Consider the following 16,387-nt stretch of genomic DNA (forward strand, 5'->3'; position numbering starts at 1 on the left):
AATTTATTACTTTAATAGATTGAATATTAATCTTATAAAACAAAACTCTGAATAGTCTTTTTTGTGCTCCAATATGATCCTCTGTGTACCAGTAGCTCACATTTAGCAGGTCCAGATTCATGAATTCTCATGAGTTAGAAAGACTTTCAGCATCATTAAATGTTCTATTTTCCCCTGTAGAAACAGCAGCTTTTTACATAAGCCATCAAATCATAATGTAGTTGATTTATTTTGGTTGTTAAAATGGTTGAAATAATTCTTATTTTTGGGGAGAGAGAGTGGGGGGCGGGTAGTGCAGGAGGGGCATAAGGAGAGAGAGAAAATCTTAAGCAGGCCTCACACCCAGCATGGAGCCTGACATGGGGCTCCCTCTCACCACCCTGAGATCATGACCTGAGCTGAAATCAAGAGTCAGACACTTAACCGACTGAGCCATCCAGGCGCCCCTGAAATACTTCTTATAACCATCTTGTTGAGGAGTCTCAGCTTATGGAGCTATGAGTATGAAAGCATTTTTCTCCCTTGCTGCCACCTTGTTTCATCAAGACCCTCTGGACTGGATGGCAGGGATCTCAGTGATGCACACTTTGATTTCACAAGTTTTCACACAATTTCAGAACTTAGGACACACTGTTTTAAAATTGTATTTTCACTGGATTCAAAGTCCTTCTTGTTTTCTCTCTGGTCTGGGCTCCAGAGGTATGGAACTCAGGGCGGGGGTAGCAGGTTCTGCTCACGCACACACCTCCCTTCTTCCCTTCCCCCCACAATGGTGACTTTGCTGCTGGTTCTTATGAGGGGTGCATTTGGGGTTCTGAGGAGAGTCTTGGGGGCCTCTCACCTGCACAGCTCCTGCTTTTCTCCTTTCTCCTCTCTTTGGCTCCCCTGCTGGTGTCCACTTTCCTTTGGTCCCCTTGTCCAGAGAGAGCTCTCTTGCTGAAGGAAGGAAAGCTGCAGACTGCTCAAGGTCAGCTGCCCTTGGCGGGGTCCCTTTGACCCTCGAGAAGCCCATCAGCTTGCCATGCCTGTTAGCAACAGCACAGCATCTCTGCTGCCTGGTGTTCAATGTCATGGCAACAGCAGGGGGCACTTGGCTGCACAAGGGAATCAGACGAGAGGAAATTTCTAGTCCTGAACTTTACAAAGGAGAGGATGCGTAGGTGTACCTCCAAACTTATAAGGGAGTCTGTTGTCCCATCCCTGACTTTTGGCAGGAGGATGGAGAAGGGAAACCTCTTTTTATCATAACTGTTTTCCTCCAGTGGTGTGTGAGTGAGCACAAGTGTGCATGTTTGTGTGTGTGTGTGTGTGTAGGGGGTGTGAGTGTGTGATGGTGATGGTGGTGGTTGGGGGGAGAGATGGGGGGAGAACCAAATTTCCTAAAGCATAGTGCTGCCTGTCAGCGAGCCCTGCAAAGAGAGGTGGCTCCAAAGCTGGCAGTTCTCTGAACTCAGAATCAGGGTTCTTTTTTTCTAGCTGTGCGCCCTTAGTCGCCAATTCTGGCAGTAGACTCCCACACCGTCTTATTATCCTTAATTGACACATTACATGCAATTACTTCGGGTATCTTAACAATGGAATCGACGTGATTGTACAGTAAGCCACCAGATGTACAATGACAGAGCAATTTCACACCCCTGAACCTCAGTTGACCTTGGATGGCTCATCTGATCATGCTAGGAAGGTACTGCTTTAATCAAAAGGAATTTAAATCAGAAGAATGTGCTATAAGATGCGGTGGGCAGGATGCAGCAGAGACCATGCCACTGAGCAGCCAAACAGGAAGAATGAGAAAAACACTGATGGGAAAGAGGAGAGGTGTGAGGACTGTTTATTAATACTGAGGAGGCTCCAAATCACAAGACCGCCAACAGAAATGCACTTCACTATCATTAACAACACACAAAACATACCGCTTGGCTTAACAATTTGTCCCCCCTTTTGACAGGATGCTGAGGTATGATCGCAACCCATGAAGATTTCCTGGGAAAAGTCTAGCCAAGTCCAAACACTGTTCCACAACACATTCATCTGCTCTCTGACCATCATTCAACATCCCTCTGGCTTTATTCTGGTCTTTTCCTTAAAACCATTTCCTAATATTTGTGCTATCAATGGCATTTTCTTAATGCAGAATTTGTAGATAAAGAAAAACTATTAAAATGTTGTTAGTTGATGTTTTTTTATATGAATAAGAGATGTGACAATTTTCCCCCGAGCCAGCACAAAAATAGGGAGTAGAAAGCAGGAAGGCTTCCTTACACTTAACCCAAGCCATTCACACACAAGTAACACAAGGCAGCTCAGCGCAGCTCTCCTCGCGCAGCCTCCTGGTCACTTGGCCTTCTTGTTGCCTTTCTGGGGCTGCTCAGTGGCCTTCCTTGCCTCCTCCTCCGGGATGAATACACTGATAGTGAAGTCGCTTATCTCTGAGCCATACTTGTTCTTCACAACCAGCCCGTATTTGCCAGAGTCGGCGGTGCTCACCCCACTGACGGTGAAGTAGGCAGTCTTGCCGGCCTCGAACTTGACGCTACAGTGGTCATCTGGGACCAGGGGCTTCTCGTTCTTTAACCAGGAAACCTCTGGAGTTGGGTCGCCCCACACGATGCAGGTGAGATTAAGCGCCTGCAAAACACGTTTTATGAGAGGGAAGGAGATAGATCAGGTACCATGATCCAGCTTCAAGAACCCTTCTGGTGGTTTGGCAGGGGCTGAAGGAGGATAGATATAAAGCCCCTGGAATGATGGGTAGAGTTATGTGGGGTATGCACCTGCATGAATTACAATTTGACTTCAATCCTAGCTAGGTTTCTGGAGGGTCTCAGCTTTCTGGCTTTGGTTCCCAGCTGCACTCTTGCTTTCATAAACACATAGATGCCTTTTGCTCTCGTGTGGCATTTGGATTCTGTCTCATTAGAGAAATCTCATTGCCATAATCACCACCTGCTCACTTTACATTTTGTCTGCTTCCCAGAGCCCAGCAGCAGAATCATGACCACTGTTTCATATAATGGGATTCATTTTCAGGTTCCATCTCCCTCCTTTTATTTCTCCCCTCAAACCCCATCCAGTCTGTTGTAGTTGCAAAGGTGCTCTACCAAAATGTATTCCTATTTCCTGATATCTTATTATATTACCATGTGCGCTGAAACCCTCTTACTTTAAAAGATCAATGTTTGGGCCTATAGTTTTACTTTACCATACTTTTTTTTGTTGAAAAATTTAAGGATAATTGTAGATTCAGAAACGGTTGTAAAAAATAATAGAGAGATTGTATGTGCCCTTACCCAATTTCACCCACCAGTAACACTTTACAAAACTATAGGGTAGTAATACAACCAGTACATTGACAGTGATGCAATCCACAGTTATTATTCAGATCTCCCCAGTTTGGCCTGTACTCATTGGTGCTTGTTTGTGTGGGGTTCTATTCAATTTTATCCCTTGTCCTAGCTCCCCTCAGTCAAGAGAAAGAACATTTCTGTCACAAGGATCTCTCATGTTGCCATTTATACCCACATCCACACCCTGCCCACAACCTCCCAACCTTATTTCTAACTCCTGGTAACCACCAATCCATTTTCCATTTCTAAAATTGTATAATTTCCAAAGCATTATATAAATAGCATTGTATAGCATGTAACTTTTTGAGACTGCCTTTTCTACTTGGCATAATTCCTTGCAGATTCAACGAAGTTACCGCAGGGATCAATAGTTTGTCCCCTTGTATGGTTCAGTAGTGAGCCATGGTATATATATATATATATATATATATATATATATATATATATATAGGTATATAGGTGTATATATATATATATATAGGTTTATATATATATATACACCTATAAAGGTCATCTGGGCTGTTTCCAGTTTGGGGCTATTATGAATAAAGCTGCTATTGAATATATACAGGTTTTTCTGTGAACATAAGTGTTAATTTCTTTATGATAAATGACCAGGAGTACAACTACTGGGTCATATGATAAACGTATGTTTTCTTTTTTGAGAAATTGCCAAACTGTTTTCACAAGTGGCTATACAATCTTGGCTTACATTTCTACTAGCAATGTATGAGTGATTCTGTTTCTCTGCATCCTTATCAGCATTTGTTGTTGTCACTGTTTTTATTTTAGCAATTCTGATAGGTGTTATGATATTTCACTGTGGTTTTAATTTGCATTTCTCTGATGGCCGACAATGTTGAATTTACTTCACATTTTATTTTATTTTTTTTAAAGATTTTATTTATTTGACAGAGAGAGACACAGCGAGAGAGGGAACACAAGCAGGGGGAGTGGGAGAGGGAGAAGCAGGCTTCCCGCCAAGCAGGGAGCCCGATGCGGGGCTGGATTCCAGGACCCTGGGATCATGACCTGAGCTGAAGGCAGACGCTTAACCGACTGAGCCACCCAGGTGCCCCTACTTCACATTTTAAATTCCATTCTTGCATTTTTTTTCTTACCAAAATCCAGAAAGTATAAGGAAAAGAACTAGGGCTCACAATATACAGGAAAAGGATATTCTTCTAAATATCCCTCTAAAGGGTCTTATATGATCACTTACTACCTCTTTTATAGAAGTATTTTTTTTTTAAGATTTTATTTATTTGACAGAGAGATAAAGCGAGAGAAGGAACACAAGCAGGGGAAATGGGAGAGGGAGAAGCAGCCTTCCGGCTGAGCAGGGAGCCTGATGGGGGTCCATCTCAGGACCCTGGGATCATGACCTCAGCCTAAGGCAGATGCATAATGACTGAGCCACCCAGGTGCCCCAAGAGTATTGTTTAAAACTGGGAGATTAAGAAATCTTTTCCCTTCCATGGTAATTGGCATTTCTTTTTTTTTTTTTTAAAGATTTTATTTATTTATTTGAGACAGAGAGAATGAGAGAGAGAGAGAGAGCACATGAGAGGGGGAGGGTCAGAGGGAGAAGCAGACTCCCTGCCGAGCAGGGAGCCCGATGTGGGACTCGATCCAGGGACTCCAGGATCATGACCTGAGCCGAAGGCAGTTGCTTAACCAACTGAGCCACCCAGGTGCCCTTAATTGGCATTTCTTACTGAATTATCCTATAAACACATTTCAGCAAGAAAAATAGGCTATTGCCATCAAACTTATCCAAGCGGACCTGGGGTTAAAACTTTTATTTTTCCTTTTTCTCTTTAAGTAGGCTCCATGCCCAACGTGGGGCTTGAACTCATGACCCTGAGATCAAGAGTTGCATGCTCTACTGACTGAGCCAGCCAGGTGCCCCTTGGTGGTTAAAACTTTTAACAAAACAAAATCAAACCCCCAAATACCTTAGGTGTTATGGAAAACTACTATCCATACTTAAGATTTATTTCCATTATAGATCACAAAGTCCTTTCCCATACATTCTCTCTCTGAATTCTCACTACAACCCAGTGAGCTTAATACTGTGAACCCCATTAAATGAGGAACATGAAAAATGGAGTTTAAAGACAAAAGCAACCTTGCAATGGTTGAGCTTCAGGTCTGCTGTGGTCATATATATTCTACCCGTGAAGAAATGCAGCTGGATGAAATCTGCCTTTCACTAAAGTGAAACATGCCTTGTTTTCTCCCTAGCCTACCTATCATATGTCTTCATTGGGAAAAGGTTTTGTTTTACTACAAGTACCTGTCCATTATGGCTGGCTTATTGAATTTGTCTTAATGAAACAGAGTGATAAAGAAAGCGAATCCAGGTTAGAAATTATGTTCATTGCTTTTGAAACAGAGGGATGAAGAAAGTGAATCCAGGTTAGAAATTATGTTCATTGCTCTTCAGAGAGATTATTACAGAGCCAGGAAATACCAGTTTAAAGTTAAATGGAGGGCGCCTGGGTGGCTCAGTTGGTTAAGTGACTGCCTTCGGCTCAGGTCATGATCCTGGAGTCTTGGAATCGAGTCCCACATTGGGCTCCCTGCTCAGCAGGGAGTCTGCTTCTCCCTCTGACCCTTTTCCCTCTTGTGCTCTCTATCTCTCATTCTCTCTCTCAAATAAATAAATAAAATCTTTAAAAAAAATAAATAAAGTTAAATGGAAAGAAGTCAGTTTTGGGGGCACCTGGGTGGATCAGTCAGTTAAGCATCTGCCTTTGGCTCAGGTCATGATCCCAGGGTCCTGGGATCAAGCCCTGCATCCGGCTCCCTGCTCGGTGGGGAGTCTACTTCTCCCTCTCCCTCCACCTCCTCCACCCTCTTTGTGCTCTCTCTCTCAATTTTATTTATAGTAAATAAATAAAATCTTAAAAAGAAAAAAAAAGAAAGAAATCAGTTTTCAACTGAAACAGAGCCTATAGAAATTCATGGAGCAGGATGTTTCCCTTCAGAGGTAAAGTATTTAACAGGACAGCCCATTTTCCACTAGGTGCTAGAGGTTGCATCTTTCTCCAATTATATCTGTCATATAGTTATGATTGAACCTTTTTTGCTTCTTGTGATATGAAAGGGTACCCCTGGAAAGAGACTAAGTGGTTTACATGTGACCACATAAGGCGAACTTGTATCCTGATGCTTGGCCTACAAACTGTTAAGATGACTGGAAAATGGACTGCATTTTGAATCTTGTATTTGGCTACTCTCATGTCAAGCCTAAGCAACAGTGGCTTAAGATGAAGATGGTGGGAGCTCTTAGACGGAACGAAGTCTGGGGCACTGGAATCCATTGCTAGTGTGGAAGAAGCAGGGACAGGAGTGCTCTATGCTTACCTTCCCTTCCTGGATGGTGACCACATCGGGGAGTCCACCCAACACTCGGGCACGATCTGCAAGCATAGGTGTTTCTGGTTAATCACTGAAATGATGAGTGCCAGTGATCACACTCACAGAAACACCCCAGGGACTAACTTTCCAGCTTAGTTTCCTTCTCCTTACAATTATTTTATACCTGTTTTAAATATGAAAATTAGAAAAGGATCCAGTAATTTTAGATGTTAATCCTTCCTCACACAGATAAATTGTGTGCGTGGCTGCCTCTACCTATTCCTAAAATATCAGCTTGAGATGGCTTTGTGGTATTAAGACCTGCTCTATAATTTTCATGACTATTTTCAGCCCTGGCCCTTCTGTAGCTCAGTGGGGCTCAGTTCAAGGAGGCAAAAGCAGATCCATAGAGATGGAGAGCCTCCAAGTCGGCTTGGCCTCCTTTAAGGGCTTCCCTATCATTAAAAAAAAAGGGTGCACAATTGGAGGCTGAATGCCATGAGATCTGGAGGCTTGTGCAGATGGGGGCTTTCTCTGAGGTCTTTCCTAGAGAGCTTCCCTTTTTTGTCTCCTGGTAGTTCTTGGCGTACAGGGCTATATAGGGTTACTATCTATGACCATGAAGTACAAAGGCCCCCAGCTGAGGGCACAAGGTGTGGGAAGCGTGCTGAATTCCAGAGCTGACCTCTCGCTCCACCCAGCCCTGTGCTCTGGGTGTGACTGGCTTAGTGCCAGGCAAGGACGCCTTCCTGTAATCTGCTCAAAGGGACACTGCCTTGACACTAATGCAGTGGCCACCACCCTCTCAGTTTTAGGCCTACTTCAACTAATGTGTGACTCTAGATCCTATTGCTACAACTCCCTTCCCCACTAAGTCAGACTGAAGCTGTGAACAAGCCTTGAATCTTGATTGCGTTCTGCTGATTCCATTGCACCTTGGACCACCTGTAAGCTCAACTCAGCATCTGGCTCCTACACGACCCGATGTGTGACATCAGGCAAGTCACCTCACTGTGTGGACCCTAGTCTCCTAATATGTGGAATGGGGGAAGGGTTGCATTACACCTGTGGACATGAAGTTACCCAGCTCTGCTCCATAGCATCCATGGGATTCCTCTGGGGGCCCTGGGAGGGCCATTGAGTCAGGGAGCCCGGACCCCATCCCACCTTCAATTATGCTAACTTGGCTTTTACCTATTTTACATCTTGGATCTGTGTGAATTTGTTTGAATTAAGCATCCCTCGGCTTACAAAAGGTTAAACACAGGGGGCCAGAAGAGCACTCAAGTCTCTTCCAGCTCTAAACTGCTTCGATGCAGAAACTTCAGAAAGAATTCATGAACTGGAGGGAGGGGCAGCCTCCTTGCCCACCAGAGTTCAAGAATGGGGAATAGCCATCAACTCTGGACTCTGGCTTTGCTTGTGCATACAGGCGCGGAAGGGGCACACTTGGTCCCAACAAGAAGCGCTCCCCTCGCGCTGCCCTCCCCCAGCACGCCTGGTGCTGGTGCTGGCATCTGCCCCGTTCACCACTACCAGCTGCCTCACCACTCAGGAGCCCAGCACACGACGGGGGAGAAGGAAAGAGCAGGAAGGAGAGAGGAAGGCAGTCCAAAGTGCAAAGTTCCATCCTAATGACCTGGAGCTACAGAAAGGCTGGCAGAAGACTTCACTTCTTACTCCCCCTCCTGGTTCCCTTCCATTCCAGCTCAGGACTGACTCTACAGTGTTAGCCCTCAACAATTTTCAAACTCTGCCTCACACGCTCAGAGAGAACCTGAATGATTATGGTAATTAGTTCATGACTCTTAGAATCCTAAAAGATTGAGTTCTAGAAATCTCCACACATGAGGCCAGCAGTTAGTAGTGAGCACGTTTGTGGGTACACAGACTTGACAGTTTGGTGTTTGTTCACTCAGACTGTGAAGAATTCAAGAAGGCCTTCTTTGGTTTCTTTTATCCTACAGGGGCTCTTAGGAAAATGCAGGAGTATTTGTCGGGAGACCAGTCACAGTGATTTTCCTGATGTCACATTTACAGTTTCTTATTTCTTGTTTAATAGAGATACATTTTTCTGAAACATTGTGCCTGCTGCAAGTGATTAACAACTTATTGTGTAACTTGTGCCCAGAGATTTCTCAGGACACCCAGGGGTTAGCTCAAGTCAAGAGCTCAGTGACATTCTTAAAATGTAACCTGACACCTTCTTTTCACAGACGTTCTTACTCAAGAGACTAAATGAAAACATATGTAGAACACCTAAGATTAAAAAAAAATGAAAGACTCTCTGTCTGCAGTCACAATAAAAAAATAAAAGCTATGTTTTGAGACTATGCCAGGAATAAATGGGAAGGGGGTTTACTTACTTTTCTCGGCAATGGCAGCTTGTCTGTGGTTGAGAGAACCAAACAAACATGCAAACAAAGAAGAATTGTTTTAGTGGTACTTCAAAGTAGCGAACCTTGACTGCATTTCATTGCCTCAGAGACATTTTGCTGCTCAACAAAGCAGTGGGAAGTGCGGTTTTTAGGCATCTGCCAAAATGAAAGACCCTCTCTAACCCTCAGGTGGGGGAGCAGCACATCATGTTCCAGAGAAATCAGGGCACACAAATGGCAAGGGACTTACTTTAGTCTCTGGAATTCAGCAAAGGCTTCATCATATGCTTTAAGAGAAAAAAAAGAGAAGTTAGAATGTTCTCACCCAGAATTGACAACACACAGCAGTGGATTGAAATTCGTAGCCTGAGGTCAGTGTGGTCACTCCAGACATGACTAAGCCGACTGAATAAGACTGCCTGCCCGTTGACTCTGCAACATGATGGACTTCACAGGAGAAGCAAATACTTTCTAGGTAGAAAAGATGAAGTAGTGGATTTTAGAAGCTCCCAATTCAGTGAGAGACCTTCCTTTCAAGCAGAGAGGCAAAGATTAGCTCTGCCAAAGATAAAATGGTAATAAAGGTGGTTGTGTGATAAGCATCCTGAACATCAAAAAGGCCTTTCTCTTATTAAAATCATCCCACACGGCACAGCCTCTGAGCTCGACAGTTAAATGTTTCCATATTACACCGTCTGGCCCATCTATCTGTGTTAAAGGGCACAGGAACTACGGAGCTCCCAGCCTGCGCCAGTGTAGGCCTGAAGCAATGCTTCTAGGCTGGGCAGGAGCCCAGAGAAAAGACAGTGAGACAAGGAAATGAGAGCTACAGAGTTCTAAAATCTTTCTTCCCCCCTGAGCCTGCCGAGCAAGCCACTTTGAACAATTCAGGCGAAAAGGCAGCTTTATTTTGAAATCTCTCTCACCTCCTCTTTAAGCTCCTATGTGGTCTGGGAATCATCATATTTTACGTCTAGAAAGTATTCACTGTCCCCCTCCTTTTACGGAGGGGAAAAATAAGCATAAAAAGTCAGGCTTCAAGTCTCTGGAGGTAGACAAGTTAGGCTAAGCCAGGCTAAGCATTCAGTTCTCTTCCTTTTGCCCACACGACACTAAGAAAGAGCTGGGCCCTGCTGAACCAATCTGCTTGGGTGGGCCAGAGAGTAAAAGAAATTTTTTTTTAAGTTTTAAATTTATCCACCCCCTTCCTGTTTCCCCGTTTCGGTTGTGTTTCAAAATGTCAGATTACACTGCAGAAGAAATCCCCTGTTACTGCAGTGTGTGCCTCAGGCACAGCAGGGCCTGAAGGCAGCCACTCCCATCTTTCTAGTCCTCCTGGGTGGGAGATGGGGGGGGGCGGAGCGGGGTGGGGGGGAGGTGTGTGTGGGGGGGAAGGGTCTGAGGGCTCAGCTCAAAACAATTCAAGGCAGGACTGCTGAAAGGCTGTGCTCTTAATTGTGAGTCTACTCTCTGGGGATTAAAAAGACTAAGAGTTCTGGAATATTCAGATCGCATTTTAGTGTATGAAGAAGTGGAAGAAAAAGTCAGTCCACGGTCTCCCTGAGGAATGTTAGGCAGAATCTAGACAGGAGCAGTGGAAGGACCGCCCTGAGGCTGAGTCCCAAGTCCTTGAGGGGGAATGATAGAGACAGGAGCTGGAGGCAAGGACAGTAATAAATAAGCTACACATTAAAAGCCTCGGGGTACAACATCCTGACCCTGTGGTTTCCAAGATCTTGGGGCTGACAGATCAAGAGCCACAGTTGCAGAACACACGCTCCCTCTCCTTGTCCACCTCTCTAAACTGTTTAATTTGTGGCTGCTAGTTGCATGTTACCTTTTTATCTGCTCATGTCTCTCCATAGTTCCTGCTCCTGTTCCCTCTTCTCTCCAGATGCCCGCATTCTCTCAGCAGATGATCAAGACATCTGACGCCATAAGGACCCAACTTCTCCAACTCTCTTCTCTTCTCCTCAGTGTTAATCTTTGTTTATTCATATTTACCCACCGCCCCTCTCTGATTTCTGGAGAAAAGGGATCCCTGCTCCTTTCCAAAGTCAACACTTTCACCCCTGCCCTGGATCTCAAACCTTCCATCCTTCAGAACATGGATACATTGGTTATTCCTCATCACTCACATCTTCCAGCTCAAATGAATTCTTAAACTCTATGAAACATGCTCAAATTCCAATCACCATAACAATTCTTTCTCAGTGCTTGTTTTTGCTCAGGTGACTGTAAATCAACCTGCCCTCCTTTGTGAGCATCTTGAAAAGGGAGTCCTTGCTCTCCGTGTTTATTGTCTCTATATTTTTCACTGATTCTCCAAGATCCATTGAATTCTTGCTTCTACCACCATGCTGAATTTAAACTGCTTTCTTAAAATCTCCAATCATCTTCCAATAGTCAGATGTAATGGCCTCTTATCACCCTTCATTCTTTTTTTTAAAAGACCACACTCCTCCACAGGAAAGTTCTAGTCTGTAAAATATTCATTTACCTTGTCCAGAAAGATCCACTGTCTTCAGGTGTCCAGTTTTGCCATCAAAGAGCTCCATCACATATTTCCCTTTGTCATTTGGAGTGGGCTCACTGATTTGCAGCCAGATCTGTTCCCCGGTGACCCCACTCTTAACTCTGTCTGAGTACTTAATAGGAGTCCCGCTGTTCATAGCAAAGAAAACATTGTTATCCTTTGCTTTCATCCAGAGCTGATTTTTACTTTGTCTCTCTTTGAAGGTCTCACCATAGAGTTTTACAGGGTTTCAAACAACATGAGAACCATGCATGTTCAGCTTCAGAAAAAGTATGGGCCCTGAATCACAGAACCTGGATTCCAAGGCCCAGGGTTGGGGTGGACAGTCTGTACATTTAACTCCCAGCAGCAGTCTGGGGCCCTAGCTGATTGCAACACCGATACTTCTCAGTGGTATTAATTATCTTTGTTTTTGCTTGGGTTTATTTGTGGGACTAAGAGAATCTTTAAAGGGAAAAGGCCAAACTATATATTCTATTACTGCATATTTCTTGCAGATGGTCTCTGGCTATAAGTCAGATTTTACAAACTAATTAAAAACAGACTTAAGGAGGTTCATCTGTGGCTGACATCTATTGACAGACGTGGTTACAAAGCTATTTAAAACATATGTAAATACGTACTTGGTAGTAAGGCCAAGAATAAATGAAAAGCAGAGTCTCTGCCAAAATCAATGAGGCACCTCTCTGTCCCTGGACATGAGTTTCTCCAAATTCTATAGTAGGTCATGAGCAGACACATACATTGCATTCTTCACAAGAGAATAAAAGCAAATAGAACCCTTGGCCTTGTGATCTGATGGTTTAGAAATGTTACTGTTATTAATGAAGTAAGAGAAAGGTAGATGTAGGTGTACTGTCAATGATGCTGAAAGAAACTTTATGAAGAGTTTGTAAACATGTGAGGAAATAGGAAAAAAAGCAGTATGCAAAACTACTTAATTATAGTAACAATTATGCATAGAGAAAAGACTGGAAGTACACCAAAAAGTTTACACTATGGCTAGGAGAACTATGGATGATATTATATTACAAGCTCTTTCTAAGATATAAGTATATTTTCTAAAACAAGCATGTATTACATTTGTAGTTATAATAAACAAAATGAACTAAAAACAGAAAAACAAAAATCTCCAATAAAAATGTTTCAGCTTTCAAATAAACATTCACCATTTTTCTTATACAATACATTCTTTAAAAGATATTCACGAACTGCCATAAGAGGGGCATGTGGGTGGCTCAGTCGGTTAAGCATTTGCCTTTGCTTCAGGTCATGATCTCAGGGTCCTGGGATCAAGCCCCGGGGTGGGCTCCCTGCTCAGTAGGGAACCTGCTTCTCCCTCTGCCCCTCCCCCCACTCGTGCTCTCTCCTTCTCTCTCAAATAAATAAATAAAATCTTTTAAAAAATGAAAAAAAAAAACCTTCCATAAGATGTAGGGTAAAGGAACCCATCTGTACCCACAGACTTGAGTCTGAGCAGTTTATATGTCTTAAAGAGTTAGAAAGGTAGACCGTCCTCGGTTTTGCTATAATAAATCTGTTTGAATTCTCTAATCTCTAACTAACATGCATAATAGTACCTTAGATTTGTAAAGCCCTTCATGGTTTTCAAAGTGCCATAAATTTCATTCTCTCATTGGCTCCATCAGTATTATGAGATAGAATAGGCATTATTGCTCTTATTTCATATGAGAGAAACCTAAGATTTCAAAATATTAAATAACTTGCCTAAGATTCAAGGGAAGATAGGAGCAAAGTCAAGGCTAAAACCCATTTCAAGTTTTCTCCTGTTATGCCACATACTTACGTAAAGACAGTGAAGACAATCAGTCATTGATTCCTGAATCTTTCCTAGCCACACGGGTACACAAAACAGTCATTCAGCTGACTAGACCAGATAGTGTAAGAGGTTTATGCCTTACTAGTCTAATAGCAACTTCCTTAAAACTGAATGTTCTAATTTTTTTGAGCAAGTAATTTTTTTAAATTCTTTTTAAAGATGATATAAAGTGATATGATATAAGATGATACAAAGTTTTTTGATTGATTATTCAGTTAATTCATCTTCTCTTATTCTTCAGACTCATATATTAGAATGTCCTAGATGCCACAGAGGAATTTCCTAGAATTTGATCTATTTTAACTCATAATTACTTTCCTAAAATGTGCTCTGAAAGAAATAGAACAAAGGACTGAAACCCCAAGCATTCAAATTGGAATTTCACTTGTTCTCCCCCTCCCCCATCCGTTTTTTTTTTTTAAGAACCCAGGAAATGGATAAGAATAAGAATAAAAACACTGTTTTATATCACAGTAAAGACATTTTAAAGAAAACACAAATGTCTGTTTTGTGGGACGACCCAGTTCTGGTTAAATGTTCAATCTAGACTGTTAAAGCAACTGGAACACAGAATAGCGCCATGGTGAGGGGAGCTCTGGAGCCAGGCCTGGGCTCAGTCCTCCACCCGCCAGTGAGCTGTGCGCACTTGAGCAAGTCACCTCCCTGAGCCTGAGCTTCCTAGTCACTAAAGTGAGAATTACCTGCCTCTTAGAGTTGTGAATATTAAATGAATTCATACATGGGAAGGGCTTGGGGCCGCTGGCAGCATCTGATAGACACCCACAGTAGGGAAGATGCAAATAAACACTGTTGTGTGCCTCCTCCCAGGGCTGTCACTGACCTACTGCTCAATGGGGCTCAATAAAGGACTTCTGGAATGAGCATCCTCTGCATCCAAAGAGTGGGTGGAAGGTGGCTGTGTCCCATCAGATTTCTATGCCTAGGCTGCTGTTCTCTCTCAGCTCAGGACATTTCAAGGAAGGGCAAAGGTTAAGGACACTGCCAAAAGTATAATGGGTAAACTGGTTGGACTTAGAAACCTACTTTAGCTCTTAGAATCCCAGAGGTGAACTTGAGTTCACCTGTAACTCCACAAAGGAACCTGGGATTAGAACAGATCTACAGGCTCAGTCTAGCTCAAATACACATTCCCAAAGTAATCTTGAATCCCCAAAGCCTTCCAAGGGTGGACAAGAGACATGTTAATGCCCAACTATGCCAACTGCTATTAATGATAACAGTAACAAACTCAGGCACTCCACTGGATTGGGTTTCTTTGGTGAATGGCTATTAATTCATATAACAGGAAATGTGGTGGCTCTTGGTGCATACTGCTTCAGTTTTGTTCCAGACCATAACAGGGGTGAGCTGTGTATAGAAAGAGGGGATAAGAATCTGGTTTTGGGTGCCTGGCAAAGCAGAGGGAGCCCAAGCTCAACCTTCTGAAGTGGAAATTCCATTATAGAGATGTGTACAGATGATGACAGTTCCCAGATCACAAAGACAGATGATCTTAGCCATCACTGGCCTCACCACGAACTCAAGTTCAGGCTAAGGGAATGGGGGGGATGCTTCTGTCTACACTTGTCAGTGTCAGACCTGGGAAGTAAGAAGGCTCCTTACCTAAGAGGAAGAATAGAGGATTGTTGTTGCCCCCTTTTTGCCTCCCCAACACACACACACACACACACACACACACACACACGGGAGAAAGAATTTCTACATGGCAGTTAAGTTCCCATTTACTTACTTGTGGGACCAGTTAACTTTCAGATCATCCAGGTAATAAGTAACAAAAGAGTACAGCCGGATGCCCTCGGCTGTGCTCTGGATTTTCAAGTCTGTAGCAGACAAAGCTGAAAGAGGAAAACAGCATAGTTCATACAGCTATAAGTCTATCCAGGAGAATAGTGAAGCACTGTCGTGGGGAGACCACTCTAACTTACCTATTGTTTTACATACTTCAGTCATCAGTTCTTTAAAGGCTGTGGACAGAGATTCATAGACAGAGCTTTAGCATAAAAATGCTCAACGTAAGGTCAGATCTCAAACTATGAGGAGCATGTGCTCTCAACATTATCCTGCCTGGTGAAGGGTATTGGCCACAGGTGAATTTGCTGAACAACTGACAATAAGTGCTCTTTGAGGAAGTAATACCTCAATTTGTATCAACTTTTAAAAGATTCTTGCTCTTATTTTGATATATTTTTTTCCCTCTAACTCTTTATAACTATCACCATATTTACATTCTAGAGGAAGCCACAGTGAGATTTCCAGGAAGGTTCCTGGCTTTCTTAAGTCCCAAGAAGTCTTAGTTTACATATATGGAATTTTCTCATCTGCATCATCAACTCATAACGAATTAACCATCCAGGTTCCCTGATACTTCTCAGCCTGATAATACTTCTTGCCAATAAGCACATTTAGTTTTGCTTCCACCAGGAATAGGAAGGTGAAATCAAAGTCAGACCTACACTGTTAGTAATATTGTTAAAGATCTTGTTCAAGAACACACTTGGCAGTCTGGTGGTCACACGTAGGTCTTTGTTATCATGCTTAGAAGTCTCTGAAAAATAGAAATTGCTTTCTTGCTCTGCTAATAACTGAGAGGCTTCACGTTTCATATATAAATCTTTCTTGCCACCTGTTAAGAGTGGACTATTTGGTGACACACTTTTCATGGTAGTTTTGTTTTTTTTTTATGAACTTTTTTTTTTTAAGTAATCTCTACACCCAACATGGAACTTGAACTCACAACCCTGAGATCAAGAGTCGCATGCTCCTCCCACTGAGCCAGCCAGATGCCCCTCACAGTAGTTTTTGATCCTGGAACACTTTTTATAGGGTTGAAACAAAAATGATGATTTATATTGAAAACAGAACCCTTGTGGACTATGGACTATAAATTCTCTGAAGATCA

The 16,387-nt window shown here is 42.9% G+C and overlaps 1 protein-coding gene and 1 long non-coding RNA gene across 14 annotated transcripts in view; one reads left to right on the forward strand and one right to left on the reverse strand.

Moving 5' to 3' along the window:
* Positions 1-16,387, forward strand: part of LOC114200311 (uncharacterized) — a 77,676-nt gene that overhangs the window by 42,350 nt on the left and 18,939 nt on the right. The window lies entirely within an intron of this gene.
* Positions 2,166-16,387, reverse strand: part of MYOM1 (myomesin 1) — a 149,231-nt gene continuing 135,009 nt past the window's right edge. The window contains exons 32-38 of the mRNA XM_028092355.2: positions 15,414-15,452; positions 15,218-15,323; positions 11,592-11,755; positions 9,342-9,378; positions 9,080-9,102; positions 6,720-6,775; positions 2,166-2,628 (exon numbers count right to left, since the gene is read on the reverse strand). Coding sequence (XP_027948156.1) covers positions 2,335-2,628; positions 6,720-6,775; positions 9,080-9,102; positions 9,342-9,378; positions 11,592-11,755; positions 15,218-15,323; positions 15,414-15,452 — 719 coding nt within the window. The 3' untranslated portion in view covers positions 2,166-2,334. The remainder of the gene's footprint in view (positions 2,629-6,719; positions 6,776-9,079; positions 9,103-9,341; positions 9,379-11,591; positions 11,756-15,217; positions 15,324-15,413; positions 15,453-16,387) is intronic.

The sequence above is a fragment of the Eumetopias jubatus genome, unplaced genomic scaffold (assembly GCF_037043125.1).
Source record: "Eumetopias jubatus isolate StellerSeaLion01/CBP00866 unplaced genomic scaffold, mEumJub1_p1.0 scaffold_16, whole genome shotgun sequence".
Lineage (NCBI taxonomy): Eukaryota > Metazoa > Chordata > Mammalia > Carnivora > Otariidae > Eumetopias > Eumetopias jubatus.